At 49.4% G+C, this 19808-nt stretch overlaps 1 protein-coding gene across 2 annotated transcripts in view; it reads right to left on the reverse strand.

Annotated features, from left to right (window-relative positions):
- The window catches only part of CFAP100 (cilia and flagella associated protein 100), a 55470-nt gene extending 38478 nt beyond the window's left edge, over positions 1 to 16992 (reverse strand). The window contains exons 1-3 of one of the 2 annotated variants that reach the window (XM_008982289.5): positions 16708 to 16992; positions 15345 to 15452; positions 4058 to 4138 (exon numbers count right to left, since the gene is read on the reverse strand). In XM_008982289.5, coding sequence (XP_008980537.2) covers positions 4058 to 4138; positions 15345 to 15393 — 130 coding nt within the window. In that variant the 5' untranslated portion in view covers positions 15394 to 15452; positions 16708 to 16992. The remainder of the gene's footprint in view (positions 1 to 4057; positions 4139 to 15344; positions 15453 to 16707) is intronic. The other variant, XM_035273937.3, reaches the window with a different exon arrangement.
- Positions 16993 to 19808: the final 2816 nt, after the last annotated feature.

The raw sequence follows: 19808 nt of genomic DNA on the forward strand, positions 1-19808 counted from the left end.
GCCTTTGAGTTTACGGTGATTTGTCACAACAGCAATAGGAAATGAATACAGATAACTACAAGCAACCCGCACATGAGTTATTAAATGTCCCTCCACCCATGTAGGAGCAGACCAGGAGCAAGGCAAGGATGCCTGCTCTTGACATTGCTATTCTATGTTAAAAGGAGGGTCCTCACAGGAGGAGTGATTCAAGAATGAGCATGGTGGATGATCATTCTTGGAATCCCAGCACTTTGGGAGGCTCAGGTGGGAGGATCACTTGAGCCCAGGAGGACAAGGCTGCAGTGAGCCAAGATGGTACTACTGCACTCCAGCCTGGGTGGCAGAGTGAGACCCTGTTTCAAAAAAGAAAAAAGAAAGAAAAGACAGAAAGGGCACAAGGATAGCAAAGGAAGGAAGAGAAAACAATGGCATTCAAGGTGACATGATTGTACAGTAGAAAACCCAAAGGAATCTACAAATAAAATGGTTATGATTAGGTCAATCAAGATATGGTTTGTAGATCTCTCTGTGAAAGTAAAACAAAAAGTTGTAGAAGTCACAACAAGAGGATATCATGACCTTGGGGGTCAGCAAAGAGGTTTTTTTTATTTCTCGTATTTGGGCTCTGGGGTACATGTTCATGTCCTGCATCCTGTGCATAGGTACATACATGCCATGGTGGTTTGCTGTCTCCATCCACCTCCACCCCGCCTCAGGCATTTCTCCCAGTTATCCCTCCCCATCCTCCCCACCCCACCCCTGTTTTCCCCCCTCTCCCCTCCCCTCCACCCCCCTACACCTAGCCCTGTGAGTGTTGTTCCCTTCCCTGTTCCTGTGTTCTCATTGTTCATCACCCGCCCATGAGTGAGAACATGCGGTGTTTGGTTTTCTGTTCTTGTGTCAGTTTGCTGAGAATGACAGTTTCTACGTTCATCCATGTCTCTACAAAGGACATGACCTCATTGTTTTTTATGGCTGCATAATATTCCATGGTGTATATGTGCCACATTTTTTTTATCAAGTCTATCATTGATGGGTATTTGGAGTTTTAAAATAAGACATTAAAAGCCATGACCCAGAAATGATTGAGCTACATGAAACTGAACTACACCAAAATCAGGAACTTTTTATTGGTGCCTTTTAGCACCACTCAGAGAGTGAAAGGCAGTCCCAGGACTGAGAGAAGATATCTGCCATACAAACTAGCAAGTGACTTCTATCCAGGAAAGGGCTCCTAGAAATCATTAAAATAAACAGGCAATGCAACAGAAAAGTGGGCAGAAGATGGAAACAGGTATGTCCCAACACAGAATCATTAAATGGCCCAGAAACATGAAAAGGCAACTGCCCTCCTGGGTTTCCAGGAAAGATGAGATGCTAACATATACCCAGAGGACAGAGTCATATGAAAAGGATCGGCAGGGTGCCAAGTTGGAGAGGACGCACAGCAACTGGAAGTTGTATGCCTCTTGGCGAGACTGTGAATTGGTATAGTCCCTCTGGAAAACTTCATTTTCCACTAAAGTTAAACACACGACCCGCAATTCCACTCTTTGGTGTGGCCCCTGGAGAAGCGAGTGTTTATGTCACCAAAGTGACATGTACAAAACTTCATAGCAGTATTATGTGTAATAGCTAAAAACTGGATGGCTGGGCACAGTAGCTCAGTCCTGTAATCCCAGCACTTGGGGAGGCTGAGGTGGGCAGATCACCCGAGGTCAGGAGACCAGCCTGGCCAACATGGTGAAACCCCATCTCTACTAAAGATACAAAAACTTAGCCAGGCATGGTGGCATGCCCCTGTAATCCTAGCTACTCAGGAGGCTGAGGCAGGAGAATAGCTTGAACCCAGGAGGTGGAGGTTGTAGTGAGCTGAGATCACACCACTGCACTCCAGCCTGGGTGACAGAGTGAACTGCCATCTCAGAAAAGAAAAAAAAAAAAAACCCTGGGAACAACCCAAATGTTTACCACGTTCACAAGCAATGAAAGAATAAATGGTTGATATACGCACAGAAGGGACTCTGGCTAGGTGCAGCAACGTGGCTGCATCTCACAGATGGGCTGAGTGAAAGCCCAAATCCGAAGGACAGAGAGTGTGTGATTCCATTTACAGGAGGCTGGAGAGGAGAGCCGGTGGTTTGGTGGGGATAGCTGAAGAGTGGCTGTCTGTGGGGGAAGGAGAATTTCTGGGGAGATGGAAATAGTCTAGATCTTCAGAGGGTGGAGAAAACACATTATACACACTTGTCAAAACTCATAAACTGGGCCGGGTGTGGTGGCTCATGCCTGTCATCCAGCCCTTTGGGAGGCCAAGGCCGAAGCATCGATTGAGCCCAGGAGTTCAAGACCAGCCTAGGCAATATAGTGAAAACTTGTCTTTACAAAAAATACAAAAATGAGCCAGGTGTGAAGGCAGGTGTGCACACCTGTTGTTCCAGCTACCCAGCAGGCTGAAGTGGGAGGATCGCTTGAACCCAGGAAGTTGAGGCTGCAGTAAGCTGCGATAGAACCACTGCACTCCAGGCTGGGTGAGTGTGAGACCCTGTATCAAAAAAAGAAAAGGATAGACGGGCGACTGGGTGAATGGCTGCCGTAAGAGTTTGTGTGGAGGGTCAGGCGCTCACCCCCAGGACTCCCTCCCTCTCCACCCACAGTAGATGTGGGGGCTGCCTCTGCCCATGAGAAGAGCCTCATAACCAAGGGGAGCCAAGATCTAGTCAAGCACCTGGAGCTAATGTCCAAGAGCAGGAAGGATGGGCATACAGAAGCAGTCTCAGTGCCAGCATCAGGAAGCAGACACACAAATCACACAAATGCAGAATGGGGACACTGGGGCCTGCTGCAGGAGAGGCCACACCACTGCTCAACAAGTCAAAGCCAGAGAGTGACCGGGTGGGGGGGGGGCTGCTAGATTCACAGAGACCAATGGAACTCAGGTTTCCTTTGAATCCTGATTAGAACAAATGTTCTTCAGAAGATGTTTCTGAGATAACTGGGAAAGTCTGCCGGTGGGTTGGGCTGGTTCGCTTTGTCAGGTGTGGTGATGATGCTTGGGATTGTGTGGAAACACCCCTATTGTTGCAAAGTCCACACTGAGGTGGATGAAACGACATATCTGAATTTTACTTTAAGATGTCCTGGCAAAGAAAAAGAGCAAAAGGACAGAGGAAGCAAACAGGCACATCTGAGTCAGTGGCAGAACCTGGTGGTGGGCCTGTGAGCCTCGCTGGCTCCAATCTCTATGTCTGGACATATGTGAATTTTCATTTGATTACATGATTGTAAAAGAAAGGAAAGGTGGTGGGGAAAGGGGTGGGAGCCTAGGCCATGGAGGACAGGCTGGGAGAAACGCTCATGCCTGCAAACCCCTGCAGAAGGACCAGACTGGCCTAGTAGTCCAGGGGCAGCTCAGGAGACTGCAGAGTCCAGACAAGGGAGGTCGGAGCCACAGTGCAGGAGGTGGTGGTGCCCTGTACAGGGCTACCAGTGTGAGGCACATGCCGCTAGCTAGCTGCCTACCCTTCTTCCTCCTAATGGTGGCAGCAATGTGCTCTCCTTGTAGACCTGATGGCCATATGGCAAATTTAGCTACTGGAATGTGGGCAGACATTGCCGGATGGGACTTTTGGGAAGAAACATTTCCCCTAGAGACGCTCAGCCAGCCAGAGGGTAGCTTTGCCCTTCCCTTGGTTCATTTTGTCTGCCTGGAATCAGATGTGATGAGGCTGCAGCTGCAGCAACCATTTTGTGAACACGAGACAATCTTGTGATTGAAAGCCCTAATTCCTTTCTGGTGGAGCAGAGAGACCTGGGGACCTGGTCACCTGAATGGTTTCAGTGAACTGCTGTTTGTGGAGCCTTAGGAAAGCCTGCACTGCCTCCCACATTTCTCATTAATAGAGGGAGCAATAAATCCTCCTTTGTTTACGTGCCTGTTATTTCAAGTCTCTGTAACCCAATTCCTAAAGGAAAGAGAAGCATTTCCTTCTGCCCTTAGCTTCAGAGACCAGGGCAGAGGGAGAGGATTTGCCTTCCACCAACATGGAGTTCAGCCTCCCAGCTTGAAGTTTACCTTTGTTTTCTCTTGCATGTTCCTTTGGTTTGTCTTCAGTGGTTGACGAAGAGCTGATGCTCAAGGATTCCACACTGTTCTCTGGGGAGACACAAAAGTGAGGGCCACAGCAGTGACTCACCTGGCACCTGAGAGCTGTAAACACAGCCTGAGGCAGGGAATGTCTCAGATGCATGAGAGCTCAGCCTCAGCTCCCTCCCCTGTGAGACCAAGGGCTCTACGTTGGAGATTTTGCCGGGAAGTTGTGAGAATTGTGGGAGAAAAAGGCCTGGGAATCCCTAGCACCTGCGCCTGCCACACAGGTGTTTTGTGCCTTCCCTTTCCCATCCTTCAGTGTGTTCCTTAGGAGTAACAGTGCAGGGCCATTTTACAGATGGACATACTGGGACCAAGGGAGGACAAGGACGCCAAGCCTCTGGCTCTGGCCTCGCCAGTGCCTTGCCTCCCAGGGACTTCCAGCAGGACTTGGATGGAAGCTCCTAAGATTCCACCTACTCAGGGAGCCCCCACCCCCATCCCACTGTGAGAAGTGGTCCTTCTGACCAAGCTGGGAAACCGGCTGTGTGCTGCCTGGAAGCCATAGCCTGTTTTCTCCCCAAGCCCGGCAAGTCTCCCTGCCCTGGGGTGAGCTCCCCAGCACCCCGTTTCTTCAGGTGACTACTCAGGTGTTACTGCTAGGTCCCCAGTGCTTTGCCTTTCTTTTCAGCTGATACCCACAGGGAAGGAGGGATGTGGCCCGACACTACCTCCACCCCCACCCAGGAATCCTTTGTAGCTCAGAGAGCCTGGTCTGCACCTGCGGGGCAGGAGCTGCCAGAACGTGGTCTGAGCTGCTCAGGGCGCCAGTCCTCCTGGGGGTGGGGGGTGGAAGTGGGGGAGGGGCTGTGTGGTCCTGGAGTGAAACAATGAGAAGGAAGACAGGGCTTCTCATGAGATGGGGCTGTGATACCAAGGCCTGGGCCCTGAGCAGATGGTCATGGGGTGAGGGAAGACTGTGGGAGTCTTGTTGGACAAGTGAGAAGGCCAGGCCTGGGCTGAAACTCAGAGGCTTTCAGGGGCCACACAGAATCCATAGTGTACGGTGCAGGAGGCAGAGGTGGTCGGGAGGGGTGAGGCTGGGGAGAACTCAGGGGCTTGGCTGCTGAACCATGATTGTTTCCTAACTATTTTAGTGGGAATGTGGTTAAATTTCCAGGTAGAATTTAATTAACCATATCATATAAATCAGAAGATACCACTGTTATTTAAATAGACCAAAACCTAAACCACACAAATCAAAACCTATTAAAATGAAAAAGCAGTGAATCCAGATATGGTCCCAGTTACTAGGGAGGCCGAAGGGGAGAACCCTGTGAGCCCAGGACGTCAAGGCTGCAGTGAACCATAATCATGCCACTCCAGCCTGGGTGACAGGGTGAGATCCTGTCTCTGAAACATGAAAGAAGGAAACAGCAATGCACATCAACAGCAAAAATTTCAAACAACACAGGTTTGATGTATTGATATGGTGAAATAGCCTCACCTGAAGCTCTCGCTACCTATATAGATTTTTTTTTTTATTTTGAGATGGAGTCTGGCTCTGTTGCCCAGGCTGGAGTGCAGTGGTGCGATCTTGGCTCACTGCAACATCTGCCTCCCAGGTTCAAGCGATTCTCCTGCCTCAGCCTCCTGAGTAGCTGCGACTACAGGTGGGCACCACCATGCCCAGCTAATTTCTGTATTTTTAGTAGAGATGGGGTTTCACTATTTTGGCCAGGCTGGTCTGGAACACTTGACCTCAGGTGATCTGCCTGCCTCAGCTTCCCAAAGTGCTGGTATTACAGTAATGAGCCACCACGCCAGGCCAAGATTTTTGTAGCACTAACTAAAGTATTTTATGCACACATATACTTATATGCCCCTTGCTTTTGCTTTTTCAGTAAAAAACTTGCCTGCTTACACATGAAAACAGAAATGAACCTTGAGGACATTACACTTAGTGAAACAAACCAGCCCCAGAGGAAAATACTCTATGTTGCTGCTCACAGGAGTCCCTAGAGCATTCAGAGACCAGGTAGAACAGTGATCGCCAGGGCTAGGGAAGGGGGAATGGGTAGCTATTCAGCGGGGACAGAAATTCAGTCTGGGGATGAGAAGAGTTCCAAGATGGATAGTGGGGATGGTGGCACAGCAATGTGAATGGGCTCAATGCCACTGAATTGTTCTTAAATATAGTTAAGATGGTCAATTTTATGTTATGTGTATTTTATCACAGTTTTAAGACTTTAAAAGTTCATCTGTGCTTGCATAAGTCTCGTCCGTACTTAGCCCAGTCCCTTGGAGGACCCTGTGGTTTTTTTCAACCATTTTTTGCAATTTCCAAAATTTTTTTTAATGGTCACTCTTATAAAATAAAATAAAATTTCAGAATGCTCTAAATTTATTAGGCCAAGGGGGAAGTTAAGCCCGGGCACCTGATGCATGTAACCTGTTTGCTGTTCTGCTTCTGAGAGAGTAACCCTCCTCTGGAGGTTGCAATGAGCCGAGATTGCACCACTGCACTCCAGCCTGGGCGACAGAGTGAGACTCCATCTCAGGAAAAAAAAAAAAAGGAGAGAGAGAGAGTAACCTTCCTCTTCATTGTTCCTGCTCTGTAAATGACCAGGAGAGACTGGACACCAGACCTCCCGCTTCTAATCACTGGACTTTGTGACAGATTATCTGCCTCTTTATTGTCCCATACCTAACTCAGAGAGGATGGCACCCAGGACCCCATGATAGTTGCATCTTCAGTGTGGAATAAGTATACCTGTCCAGAGAGAAAAGGACCCCTTGTAACGTGTGTGAAGCCTTCCACAGAAGGATGCTGAAATTCTGCTCAATTTCCCAAAGCTTTGTCTAGATAAGCAATCCCAGGCTTCTACACTTTGGAACACAGACTTCCATCTTCTGGATCCCTGACTGCTGGGTGGCCTCTTCTCAGCTTTGTGCTTGGAGAAGCTCTAAACCTGATTCTGATTCTTTTGGTTATTTTGGCTTGATACCTTCCCATCACCAGCTTTAGTGAGACTGTTTTCCCTACACCTGAAACTCTGTCACTCTAACAGGTGACAAAGGGCATCTCAGTTTTCACCTGCATTTCTTAACTAGGAAGAAACTGTGTGTCTTTTTGGATGTTAATCATCCATCTTCTTGACTCTCTTAGTATCGTTTGCCCACTTCTCTACTGAAATGTTCTAGTTTCTAGATGATTCTTGAGAACCTTCATCTGTCATATTGATGGACACTGGCTCATTTGTCAGAGCTGCTGAAAATAATTCTCCTTCTGGCCAATTTGACTTTATCATTCATTTTCCTTACATGAAAATTTAACTTTCCCTTAATGAAATGCTTCTGGGTTTACTGTCTTGTTTAGAAAGGCATTCTGCAGCTGAAGTTTAAATATCTTTTAGAAACAAAATCTTGTGTTTTCTTCTAGCATTTTAACCCAATTTAATTTTTTAACTTAAAAATTCTTTATTAAAATGTAAGTCTACTCTCATAATAATTTGGGAGAAATAGGAAAAGAATGAACTGGGTGTGAAACAGTCTCAAAAAAAAAAATGACAAAACAGACCAGGCATGGAGGTTCACGCCTGTAATCCCAGCACTTTGGGAGGCCGAGGCAGGCAGATTCTTGAGGCCAGGAGTTGGACACCAGCCTGGCCAATATGGTGAAACGCTGTCTGTACTTCAAATACAATAATTAGCCAGGCATGATGGTGCACCTGTAATCCCAGCTACTCTGGAGGCTGAGACGGGAAGATCACTTGAACTAGAAGGTGGAGGTTGCAGTGAGCCGAGATTGCACCACTGCACTCCAGCCTGGGTGACACAGTGAGACCCTGTCTCTCAAAAAATAAAATACACTGGGCACTCCACTCATGTGACATGAGTTCCCAGCATTGGAAGGTCCCTGTATCCTCTATCTGTCAGAGTCCTTCAGGCTGTGTCCTGGGCCACTCCTCTCCTTTCCTCCTAGACACCTCACCAGTGCCCACGGCTTTAGTTCCAACGGATTTGCTGATGCCCTCATGTTTCTGCCTACTCTCCTGACATCTAGGCCTCTATCCACAGCAGCCACTTCAGTCTTAGCTGGGAGGTTCCCACAGGACACTGACACCCACACATCGCCAACTGAGCTCCTGGCCTTCCCCCTTCTGCCAAACCTGCTTCACCACTGGCCTTCACCATCTCAGCAAACAGCACTGTGATGCACAGGTGTCATGGTGGAAACAAGGCATCCCTGACACCCTCTTCTCTCTCATTCCACACCCAGTCGGTCACCAGATCCCACAGACTCTGCCTCCTGAGGAGCACTGGACCTATCTGTCCCTGCCACCTGCACCCTCACTGTCGTCCCCACCCTCCAGCCACCCCCCCAGGCAGTAAATTCCTGGAGGGCAGGCATATTAACCGTGCCTTTTACCTTCTTATTTAGATGCTTTGACCTCTGGGGTCTTCCTGAGGCTAAAGGACCTTCCTTTCCCTCCCCTCCCCGTAGGATTAGCCAGTCCCTACAGACAGAAAATGACTTGCCCGGAGCACACCTTTCAAATGCAAACCACCCAATGCACAGCCCACACCCCAGCCAGAGCCTCTATCAGCCTTTCACTTTCAGGACCACTGACCCCTGCCTTATTGCCTCAGGGCCAGGGTCAGACAACCAGGGGCAGCCCTGTGCCTCAGAACCCCAAAACTATTCTAGCAAATCAGTCCTACACTTGCTCACTCACCTCACCGTTCCTTCCTGTAATTCCACAGTGGAGGCTCCTGCCCACTCTCCTTCTGCCTCTTGGCCAACCCTGCAATTTCTCTGGCACCCCCCTTCATGGTGCACCCCCTTCTGTCCTAGGGATCTGTGAGTAACCAGCCATCTTTCCAGAGGCCTCACCACACTGAGCAATATAAAACCTGTGTTTTAAACCAGCAGGAGCCATGTCTGTCCCATCTCTCACCAACCCTAGGATCATGCCAGGAGAGGTTAGTGATCATGCCAGGACAGTGGCCAGGCTCCTCAGAGTGCCCACCACGGGCTACAGAGCAGCACCTGGGCACTGTGATTGAAGGACTCTGGCCCTTCTCTGGGCTAAGGCACAGGCTGATGCATGCTCACTCTGCATCTGCCTGGCCACAGCTGTGGGTGTTTTCTCAGGGTCAGGTGTGGCTGGGGATGTCGCCCTTTGAGTAAATGAACCTAGAGAAAGAGACTACTATCTACTCTTAATAGGCTAAGATAATTTGAAGAGGAGCCTTTATTTCACTTTCTACATGCCCTGAAGAAGGTGCCTTGCCTGCCTTCCTGGAGTCCACATTCTGGACAGGTAAGAAGCAAACAAAAAGAAAAGAAGTGAGAGATGTTCCGGTAGCTGGGGCAGCCAGGGAGCTCACAGAGGAGGCACCTGTGGAGCACAGCCCCAAGGGGAGTGTGGTGATAGCATGGGGACATCGAGGCAAAGCCCATAGGCAGAGCTGGGAGCTCCCCGGCCAGCATGCTAGGCAGGGTGTGAGTGCGGGGAGCACAGGGACGAGGCCCTTGGGAGCCACAGAAGGACCAGGGTTTGACAGAGACATTCCCCACAGAATTGGGTCACATCTGATCCCCACTCACAGGTCAGTATCCTCCCTTGCAGCTGGGCACACCCACACCTCCCTCCATCTTCTCATCCTCCCACCTGCTGTTTCCTTTCTGGGGATGCTCTCTCTGAGCTGCCCATCCCCATCATTCCCCATCTCTGTTCAAATATCACCTCCTTCAGGAAGCCTTCTTGATCCCCCTGTCTAAATGCTCCCACCACAATCACTGAATCAGCCTCCTATTTCAGCACTTCTGGGAACCATGCTGTCTATTTAGTTGTTTATATCACTTATTTAACACATCTTAATAACGTATTTTTTGATTGCAGTAACATACATACATGTATGTATATAAAGAATACAATTTGCCATTTTATGGTGTTAAAACTTTTTTATTATGGTAATATATATATATAACTTAAAATTTGCTATTTTAATTATTTTTAAATATACGATTCAATAGCATTAATTACATTGACAATGTTGTACAACCACTACCAATATCTATTTCAAAAACTTTTTGGGGTAAACCCAAACTGGACCTCTCTCTGCCTGAAACAAGTCCCCATCCTCCCCTCCTCAGTCCCTGGTGGCCTCCATTCCACCTTCTGTCGCTGTGACTCTAATGCTCCACTAACGCGTAACAGTGGAATCATACAGTATTCGTCTTTGTGTCTGGTTAATTTCACTTAGCATAATGTTTCCCAGGTTCATTTGTGTTGTAGCATGTATCAGAATTCCTTCCTTTTTGAGGCTGAATAACACTCTGTTGCTTGGATGAACCACATTTTGTCTATCTTTTCCTCCATTGGTGGACACTCAGGTGCCTTCCACTTCTTGGCTATTGTGAATAATGCTATCGTGAACATGTGTAAGCTAATATCTGAGTCCCTGCTTTCAGTTCCTTTGGGTTCATTTCTAGAAGTAGAATTTCTGGATCATATATTAACACTGTTTAACTTTTTGAGGAACTGCCTATTTTTCTCAGTGGCTGAACCATTTTACACTTTCACCAACAATGTAAAAGGGTTTCATTTTCTCCACATCCTTGCTGTGGAAAGTAAAAATGATCCTCTTCAAAGTTTCCTTTCTTGTTAAAGAATAAATCATAAGTGTGCTAATAACTCTTTGTTAAGCCCTATCCTATGTAGCTGTTAGACTTGCTTATAGGCACGTAGTATATTCTATGTCCTTGTACTTTAACCGAGATATCTGTGCTGCACGTGCTCACAGGCATGTCCCAGCTTGCAGCCCCTTACCTGTTTAAAAAGGTGTTAAGCTATTAGCCAATCGGGTTTTTAGTTTAGATTGTGAAGTCTGGCTCTGACCAATAGAGATCAGACACAGCAGTAAGGACAACCCCAAACGAGTAAAGGATAAATATGTCTGCTTTTCCTTTGTTTGTTCTACTCTCATGGCAAGATGGCTGGCGAGGGTACCCTTCCTGCAGGAAGTAAAAAGTGCTTTGCTGAGAGATCCTTTGTCTCAGTGCTGAGTTTTCTTTGCAGCACCAAGCATCTGTTTCTAACACTCGCCAACACCTGTTATTTTTTTACATTTTTGGATAGTAGCCATCCTAATGGGTGTGAGATGATATCTCATTTTGGTTTTGATTTGCATTCCCTTAATGACTAATGATGTTGAGTATCTTTCCTCCTGCTTGTAGGTCATCTGCATATCTGCTTTTGAGAATTATCTAATCAAGTCCTTTGCCCATTTTTGAATTTGGTTGTTTGCTTTTTGTTGTCGAGTGTTAGGAGTTCATTCTATATTCTTGACATCGGTCCTTTGTCAAAGATTTCTAAACGTGAGCTAATTTCAGATAAAAGTCTGGATCTCTCAAGCTTGGAGGAGGCGGGGAAAGAACAGCCCTTGACCGACAGGGCCTGGTGGTTGCTTTAGGCCGTGGGGTTGGAATAATGCCCAGCTGCTGAGCCAGCCCCTCAGAAGCAGGTCATGGTCAACAATCAAACACATAGATTGATTTTTGGAGGACAAGATCCTTATTGCCCACCCTGTCACCAAGCAAGCTGTACCAGGAACGCAGGCCACCTTCTTCCTGCTGTGGGCTGGAGGCTGGTACAGCTGCTCCAGGAAATGCTAAAAATTCACTAAAATTTCCCAGCCTCCTCATCAAGGTCTTCCCTGCAAGCTGTAAGCATTTCACTAAACTCCAGAGATTCCGAATAGTTGCTTCTGATAATTCATGCCAGCAAAATTGTTTAAGGGTAGGGATTTCTAGAGCTTCCTACTCTGCCATGATGTCACCCCCATTGTCAATGAGTTGCTTGCTCCATTTCCCTTATGAGCTGTTCATTGCTGGAGCACAGAGACAAACTGGTTTTTCTGTGTTAGTCTTGTAACCTGCAACTTTGCTGAGTTCATTCATTTGCTCTAGTACTTTCTTGTGGATTCTTTTGGATTTTCTATATAGAGAATTGTGTCATCTGTGAATAGTTTTACTTCCTCCTTTTCAATCTGGATCTTTTACTTCTTTTTTTTCTTTTCCTTGCCTAATTACCCTGGCTAGAACTTCTAGTGCAGTGTTGAACCACAGTGGTGAAGGAGGGCATCATTGTTTTGCTCCTGATGTTAGAGGGAGAGCTTGCAGGCTAACAGGTTTTGACTGAGGCCTATGATGTGCCGGGCTCTGGGGGGACAAATGCCCTTGCTGCATGGGAGCAAGACAATAAGCAACACAAGTGAGGAAAGGTTGAGGCCAGAGGGTAGAATGTGCCACTGAGAAAATGAAACAGGGAACAGCAATGAGGGATGTAGGGCAGGCGGGGCACTTCATTTTACCTTGTTTAGGGGAGGCTCACAGGAGCTCACTCAAATGTGGAGCTGACATTTGAGTGAGCACCTGTGGGTGGTGAGGGAGGGCGCCCCAGGGAAATCCGGGAGAAGAACATTCCCTGTGGAGGACACAGCAGTGCCAACACACTGAGTGGGAGTGAGCCAGGTCTGGCCTGGCCAGGGCTGCAGGAATGAATGTAGCCAGTGAAGGGGAGAGCTGTTTGCTATACTCTCCTAAATGCTCAGATCACAGGTGCTTCAGTCTCATTGGCCTCTGTGCCCCAGCCCAGCACAGTGCCTGACACACGGTAAGTGCTCCATAAATATCAGTGAAATGATCGTGGGTCCCTGAGTGGCCTGATGTGGGCTGCATGTGTGGATGGCGCACTCTGCCCATGAGGCCACCAGGCTGGGCTTTAGATGGCCCAAGATGAAGGCTAGATTACTGAAGACCATGTTTTTCCACATTGCCAAATGAAACTCCTGCCTCCAGCCCTTCCCATCCCTCATAGCCAGAACTGGCAGGGGGAAGGCCTGGCCATCTGTGAGTTTAGCAACCCCATGCCCTTTCTGGATGCTCCCAGTGCAGGGGATCTGGACCTGAGAGGCAGCAGCGAAAACCTGGAGTGCATCATGGCCTGATATGTGCACGGCTCCTTCAGCAGGGGCAAGCCTCTCCCAACCTGCTCCTCCTGGAGTCTTATACCCAGAGCCTGGTGTCTTGGGAAATATATTTGGCTGCTCAAGGAACAAGCCCCTCACACCTCCAGTAAGCCTCAGGCAGGGTTTTGGCCCAGAGGGACCAGCTACAGGCCCCTCTCCTGGAACTGCACTGGCCTAGGTGCTGATGGTATGGGGCCAGAGCTCTGGGTGCTCCTGCAGCCCCCACCCCTGCCCGCCCTAATGGGGAGGCCTGTGGTCCACTCTGGCTTTCCTGACTCTTCAGCCAGGCCAAGGTTTCTATCAGGTGCCCTCTGTCCTCCACTTCAGGGAAGAGGCCTTGCTCAAGGTCTCGAGGGAGGCTGTGGTTAAACCAGCCCCTCTGCTGAGGCTTAGCGAACAGCATCCTCATCACAAAAGTCATAAAGCTAGACACTGGGCAGTCTACCTCTTAAATGCTTCCCGTCATCTGGGCAGAGCCCAGTAGTACTCCTGGGCCACAGGCCCTACCCAATGGGTCCATGCTGGCCTCCTGTCTCTCCCTGAAACATGCCACACTCACTCCTACCTCAGGGCCTTTGGACGTGGCTGGCAGCTTAGAATGCCCTTTCCCTACTTGGCCTCCACGCCCCTGCCCTGGGCCCTCTGGCTGAGGCTGGGGTCTTATATGTACTTGGTTCAGCAACCCCAAACCTCTCACTCCAGGTGGCTCATTGTCATCCTGGTCCCTACCTTTGTCCCAGCTCCTGAAACTAACCCCAGGACACAGGGAGCAGCAGTACTCCTGACTGGAGCCTCTGGACAGGCCCCTTGCCCACCTTGCCCATGCCAACCTCCCTGACCCGTCTGACTCTGAGCCCCCTGGCCCTGGCTGTGGATCCCAGCTCTGCCTGTCTGGCCTGGTTTTCTCACAAATGCACAGGCCCTCAACCAATCTCAAGGGACTACCAAGCCATAGGGTCATAGGGTCCCCCAACTAGGCACTCCCTTCATACCAATAAACAAATCAATATAGTTTATCTGTCCTTCAACTGTCCTGCAGTAGCATAATTATCTGCTTTGTTTTATGGGCATATTGAGAGTAATTTGTTATCTATAAACATTTCAAAAATATCTTTTTTTTCTTTCTTTCTTTTTTTTTTTTTTTTTTTGAGACAGAGTCTCACTCTGTTGCCCAGGCTGGAATGCAATGGTGTGACCTCAGCTCACTGCAATCTCCGCCTCCTGGGTTCAAGCGATTCTCCTACCTCAGCCTCCCAATTATATGGGATTACAGGCACCCACCACCACAGCTGGCTAATTTTTGTATTTTTAGTAGAGATGGGGTTTCACCATATTAGCCAGGCTGGTCTCGAACTCCTGACCTCAGATGATCTGCCCGACTCATCCTCCCAAAGTGCTGAGATTACAGACATGAATCTGTCCAAAACTATCTTTCAGGGCCCAGATGGGTCTGGGCAGCCTCCCTCAGCACTGCCCTGTGTGAGATCCTGGTGGATGCATGCAATTCCACTAGGGCGGGCATGTTTCACCCAGGGCTTAGTGCCAGCTAGCCACCTCCTTGGGGCCCCCTTGGCATTTGTAGTCAGAGGGGTGCTGGAGAGAAGCTCACCTTCATGGTAACACCTTGCTCATGGTCTGTTGTGTGTTGAATTGCGTCATCCCAATTCATATGTCTAAGTCCCAACCCCTACTGTCTTAGAATGTGACCTTGTTTGGAAATAAGGTCTTTGCAGCTGTAATTCACTAAGCTGAGGCCATTCTGGAGTGGGGTGGGCCTCCAGTCCAACGTGATGGGGTCCCTGTGAAACGGGGAAAGTTGGACACAGACACACAGGCAGAATACCATGTGGGCAGGAAGACTGGGATGAGAGTGACGCTTCCACAAGCCAAGGAGAACCGAGGATTGCCTGCAAGGCACCGGAAGCCAGGAGAGAGTCCTGGAACGGGCTCACCCTCAGAGCTTTCGGAGGGACCCAGCCTTATGGAAAACTTGGTCTCAGACATCCAGCCCCCAGAGCTTGAGAAAACAAATGTATGTGGCTCCAGCCCTCCAGTCTGGTGCTTTGTTACAGCAGCCGCAGGGACAATGTTACACATTGTCTCAAGGGAAGAGGGCAGATCTGTGACTCCTGCCTAGTGATTGGCTTAGAGCCACCTTAACCAATGAGGGAGCTGGACAAGCTCCAAGGCTGCCTCTGACCTTTGAGAGCACCCACCCTGGCCCAGCACTTACTGTCATTGGTCATGTTCTTGGAGACCATAGTGGATGGTATCTCAGACATCCTAGCTGAGGCCCAAGGGATTGATGCAAGGCTCCTCCTCTTCTAAAGGATATCCTCACCTGAGGAGTGACACAGAGCTTGAGCCAGGTGATCCCCAAGCCCAGAGCTCCCTTGCCCTGCATGGCTGACACCAGCATTTTCGAGGGCTCATTGTGTGGGGACACCTGCCTGCTCCCTGCCTCTTCCACCCGAGGGTCCACTCTCCCCTCCTGGACCTGGCTCTAGCAGCTACTTCTTCTGTTTCTTATAACACATCGATCTTGACCTTAAGCCTTTCCATTTTTGGCCTCCTCAGCCAAAATATATTCTCCCATACCCAGCTGGGGATGGTGGGCTCCCTTCTCTTCAATTCTGAACTCAAATGTCAATCTCTTTAGAGAGACCTCTCACCACCCCATCCAAAGTGATTTCTTCCTCCCCACCCCTGTGTGACCTTTATTTTCTTCTCTGCAATTCCCACTAACTGATTATCACTTTAAAAATCTGTTCATTGTCTATTTCTCTCTAAAATGTGAGCTCCATGAGAACAGGGGTTGTTTTCTGCTCATCCAAGCTCCTGACACGCCTTTGGCACTCCTTAACTTCATTCATTTCATTTTTTTTTTTTTTTTTTTTGAGACGGAGTTTCACTCGTTACCAAGGCTGGAGTGCAATGGCGCGATCTCGGCACACCACAACCTCCGCCTCCTGGGTTCAGGCAATTCTCCTGCCTCAGCCTCCTGAGTAGCTGGGATTACAGGCACGCGCCACCATGCCCAGCTAATTTTTTGCATCTTTAGTAGAAACGGGGTTTCACCATGTTGACCAGGATGGTCTCGATCTCTTGACCTCGTGATCCACCCGCCTCGGCCTCCCAAAGTGCTGGGATTACAGGCTTGAGCCACCGCGCCCGGCCCGTTCATTTCATTTTTGCAAGGGAGAAAGCAGAGATTCAGCAAGGTGCCCAAAGTCACAGTCAGGAGGGGCTGCCTCTGGAAGGGGCCCAGGGTTCCCCCACTATAGTCTTTTGCCATTCCAGCCGCATTCCTGCGACAGCCCCCTAATTGGGTGAGCCTGGGGTTCCCAGGGTCGTCTCCTAACACCCGCACTCTGCCAGCGTCCCCCAACCCCCGTGCCACACAGCAAGGTGCACAGGGATGTTAGGACAGAGAAGTGGATGGTAAATGGGTGTGTGTCAAGCAAGTTGCATAGGAGCAGAGGGCGGGGAGCCTTGCAAGGCGCCTTACGAGGGGCGCCAGCGCCGGAGAGGTACGCTCCCAGCCATAAATCCCTACCCCCGCCCGCCCCTTCTTCCCCGGCCTCACGCGCACCCACCTGCCCCGACCGCTCAGCTCGCTCCGAAGCCTCCGCGCGGCAGTTCTCAGCTCCAGGAGCAGAGCTCTTGGGTTTTTGTCTCCAAGGCAACCATTCTTCAGGCCGGCTGTGACGCCACAAAGGCCGCTGAGGCTGGGCGCGTGGAGGCTGGGCCTGCGGGCCGCAGGACAAGGAGGGCGCGCGGCCCGGCTGCTAGGTCTGAGCTCCCGGCGCGATGCGCGACCTGATGCCGCCAGGACTGCGCCTGCCCAGGCCCGCACCTGGTGAACGCAGGTTTCTTCCTCTGAGGCTCATCACTCCGCACTTGGGCCGGCTCCTTTTTTTCATCCTGATTGGTTTATTCACCACGTCTCAAGCACTGAACAGGGCGCGCAGGGCGGATGATTTTGGGGCAAAAAAAAGGCCTTGGTTCTTTCCTGCGGAGGGATTCACACTATCTAGAGGTACGGTTCTCAAAATGTGGTCTCAAGACCAGCAGCATCAAAAATGCTGGGAACTCGTTAGAAAGGCAAGTTTACAGTCCTCGCCCTGGAATCAGAAACTTGGAGTGGAGCCCAGCAGTCTTTGTCCTGACAAGTCCACGCGCAACTCTTGTGCTGGCTAGTGTTGGAAAGCCACTGCTCTGCGGAGCAAGTGAGACCCATCATAGTGAAACAGTGACATACGAAAGGATGAGGCAGGCCATGCAGACCAGGGCAACTTTAGAGCGTCCAGATCCACCAGCTGCTTGCAGCCAGGGGAACCAAGGTGTTTGGCCCTCCAACTCAGGGATCCTGTCTTCCACAAAAAGCAGCAGCCAGAGAACACATCACTAGATTTTCCCAGTATCCATGGGGATTGAGAGGTTGACAAAGGCTGCTTGGAGCTGACAGCACTGTCAGGGGCTCATCTTTTCAGGGACATTTAGGGGTTTCTGGGGGACTCTGGAGCAGTCTGCAGCCCAGCAATGTAGTCCTAGTGAGGATTCCAGCCGTGCCAGGCTCTGCCCAAGGCCGGTGTAGTGGGTGGAAAGATCACATCCACAGCAGGAACTCCGCTGGAGGCAGGGGTGGGAATGAGGAGGAGCTCTCAAGATGGAAGGAGCAGGGATCCCTGAATCCTCACTTGTAGAATAATGTCCCAACTTGCAATATCCACAGTGGATTTTGTACAAGGGAGAAAGGAAGTTGTGTTAAACCACGTATGTGATTTGTGCATGTGCATATGTGTGCTCATGTGTGTGTGTACATGTACACATATGTGTGCTTATTACAGCTGCTAGTGTCAAATATGCTGAAAGACAAGTGATCCCATTACCCTTAGGAGAGAGGCTCCTTACACTGACATTCAAAGTCCTCAGTGACCCAGCCCCAGCCTACCTCTGCAGCTTTATCTCCCCACAATCCATCAAAGCAGAACAAAGAGCTGTGCCTCCGATTTAGGTTTCAGCAAACCACAAAAAGCGCATCATGAACTAGTGACTCAAATAGAAAAGCAAGTGTTTTTGAAATGGTTTATCTGAACACTAGGTGTTCGAATGAGGCTTTTAGGAATCTAGACAATAAGCGACCCAAAGAGAATAAGGCAACCAAGGCTCCTGCCCATTCATTGTCATCAACAGATCAGTTTATGAACTGTTGTGAATCTCCCCAGGAACCGTACAGAGCGTTTCCCATGTGCCAGGTGCTGTTCCACATGCTTGACACCAATCCACCCATTTCAACCGCATGATCACCCTGCCATTGCATGAGCTGCCCATGTGGACAGAGCAGAAACGCAGTGAGGCAGTGGATCGAGCTCTGCTCTTAGCTAGAACACACTGCCTCTCACCAGGAAATCGTCCTATCATTTTATGCAGTTATCCCAGACAATGATGCACAAGCTTTGGGAAGAAAACACAAGTCCAAAGGTGTACTTAATAACAAAGGCAAGTTCTCTAGTGCCTTTGTTTTTGCTCTTGGTAGCTTACAAGGTTAGAACGAAAACTATCTAGAAAACGTGACCTGATTTGGAACTTTTATTCTTAGCCTAACAGATCTAACTAGAAATACCATTTGCTGATGAAAAACTAATTTTTAAAAATCAGATGGGTGACTCGTGGAGTGATGGTGACCGGCTGGCTGTGTGGTGAACCGTAGTGGCCTGCAAGCTGTCCAGCCCAGGGAGTGGGCATGTGGGTGTCTGCTTCAAAATCCTTCCAACGTTTCTGTATGTTCGAAGCTTGAAAATGTTCATAATCAAACATTTTGGGGAAAGCTAACAATCTTCTTAAAGGAGAAATTTGTATTTCTGATTTCATATTTTCCCCCTCAAAGAAGAGATATCAGTCTGTGCTCTTGGGAACAAACAACAGAAAGCAACTATAGCCAGTTAAAGGGGAAAAGGATTTGGAGGTGTCCCCAGACTCCATAGGACAGGAATCAGGCCGGGAGATGCTGTACACTGGAGTGGAGCTCAAAGCCACTGCAGGCGTGCTCCAGAAGAGACTGTGCTGTGATTCGAAGTCTGCTGTGTACTCTTGACTAGCGGGCAGCACCTGAATCACCTGCCTGCACCTCGTGCCTTCCACACAGAATCTCTGGCTTCTGCGGTGGGAGGAGGGACTCAGAATCCAGGGCAGGTCAGGGATTGTCCTGTACCCAGACAGGGTATTCTGAGGTCTACCACAATGACAAAGCGTGAGAGAGCAGCTTGTGTTTCCTTCCTGCAGCACCTGGTCTCACTGTCATTCTGCAGCACAGCAGGCCAGACAGGATTGTTAAGTCACCTTCCAGGTAAAATGCCTGAGATGCCCAGATCTCTCCCATGTGGGCTTTCCTCTTGCTCAAGGTGCTAGGATATGGAGAATGACCGCCACGTCTGCTGTGCTTCACGGTGAGTCCAGCGCTTTCCACGGGGAGGACAGCAATGTGAGCTCTATGCACTACTTACACTGCCCTAGGAGCCGCTGCACAAGGTGTGATCTGCAGGACTTTGTCTACCATGTTTCCGAGGAAAGCTGCAAAGTCCTTAAAGAGTGTCTGAAGCCCCATCCCCCCTCCCTCTCTGGGCACGTGTCCCCACCCATTGCCAGGTGCTCTTGCCTGGCATGCTTTTTCTATTTTGTGAGCAACCACATTAAT

The sequence above is a fragment of the Callithrix jacchus genome, chromosome 15, assembly GCF_049354715.1.
Source record: "Callithrix jacchus isolate 240 chromosome 15, calJac240_pri, whole genome shotgun sequence".
In the NCBI taxonomy this organism is placed as follows: Eukaryota; Metazoa; Chordata; class Mammalia; order Primates; family Cebidae; genus Callithrix; species Callithrix jacchus.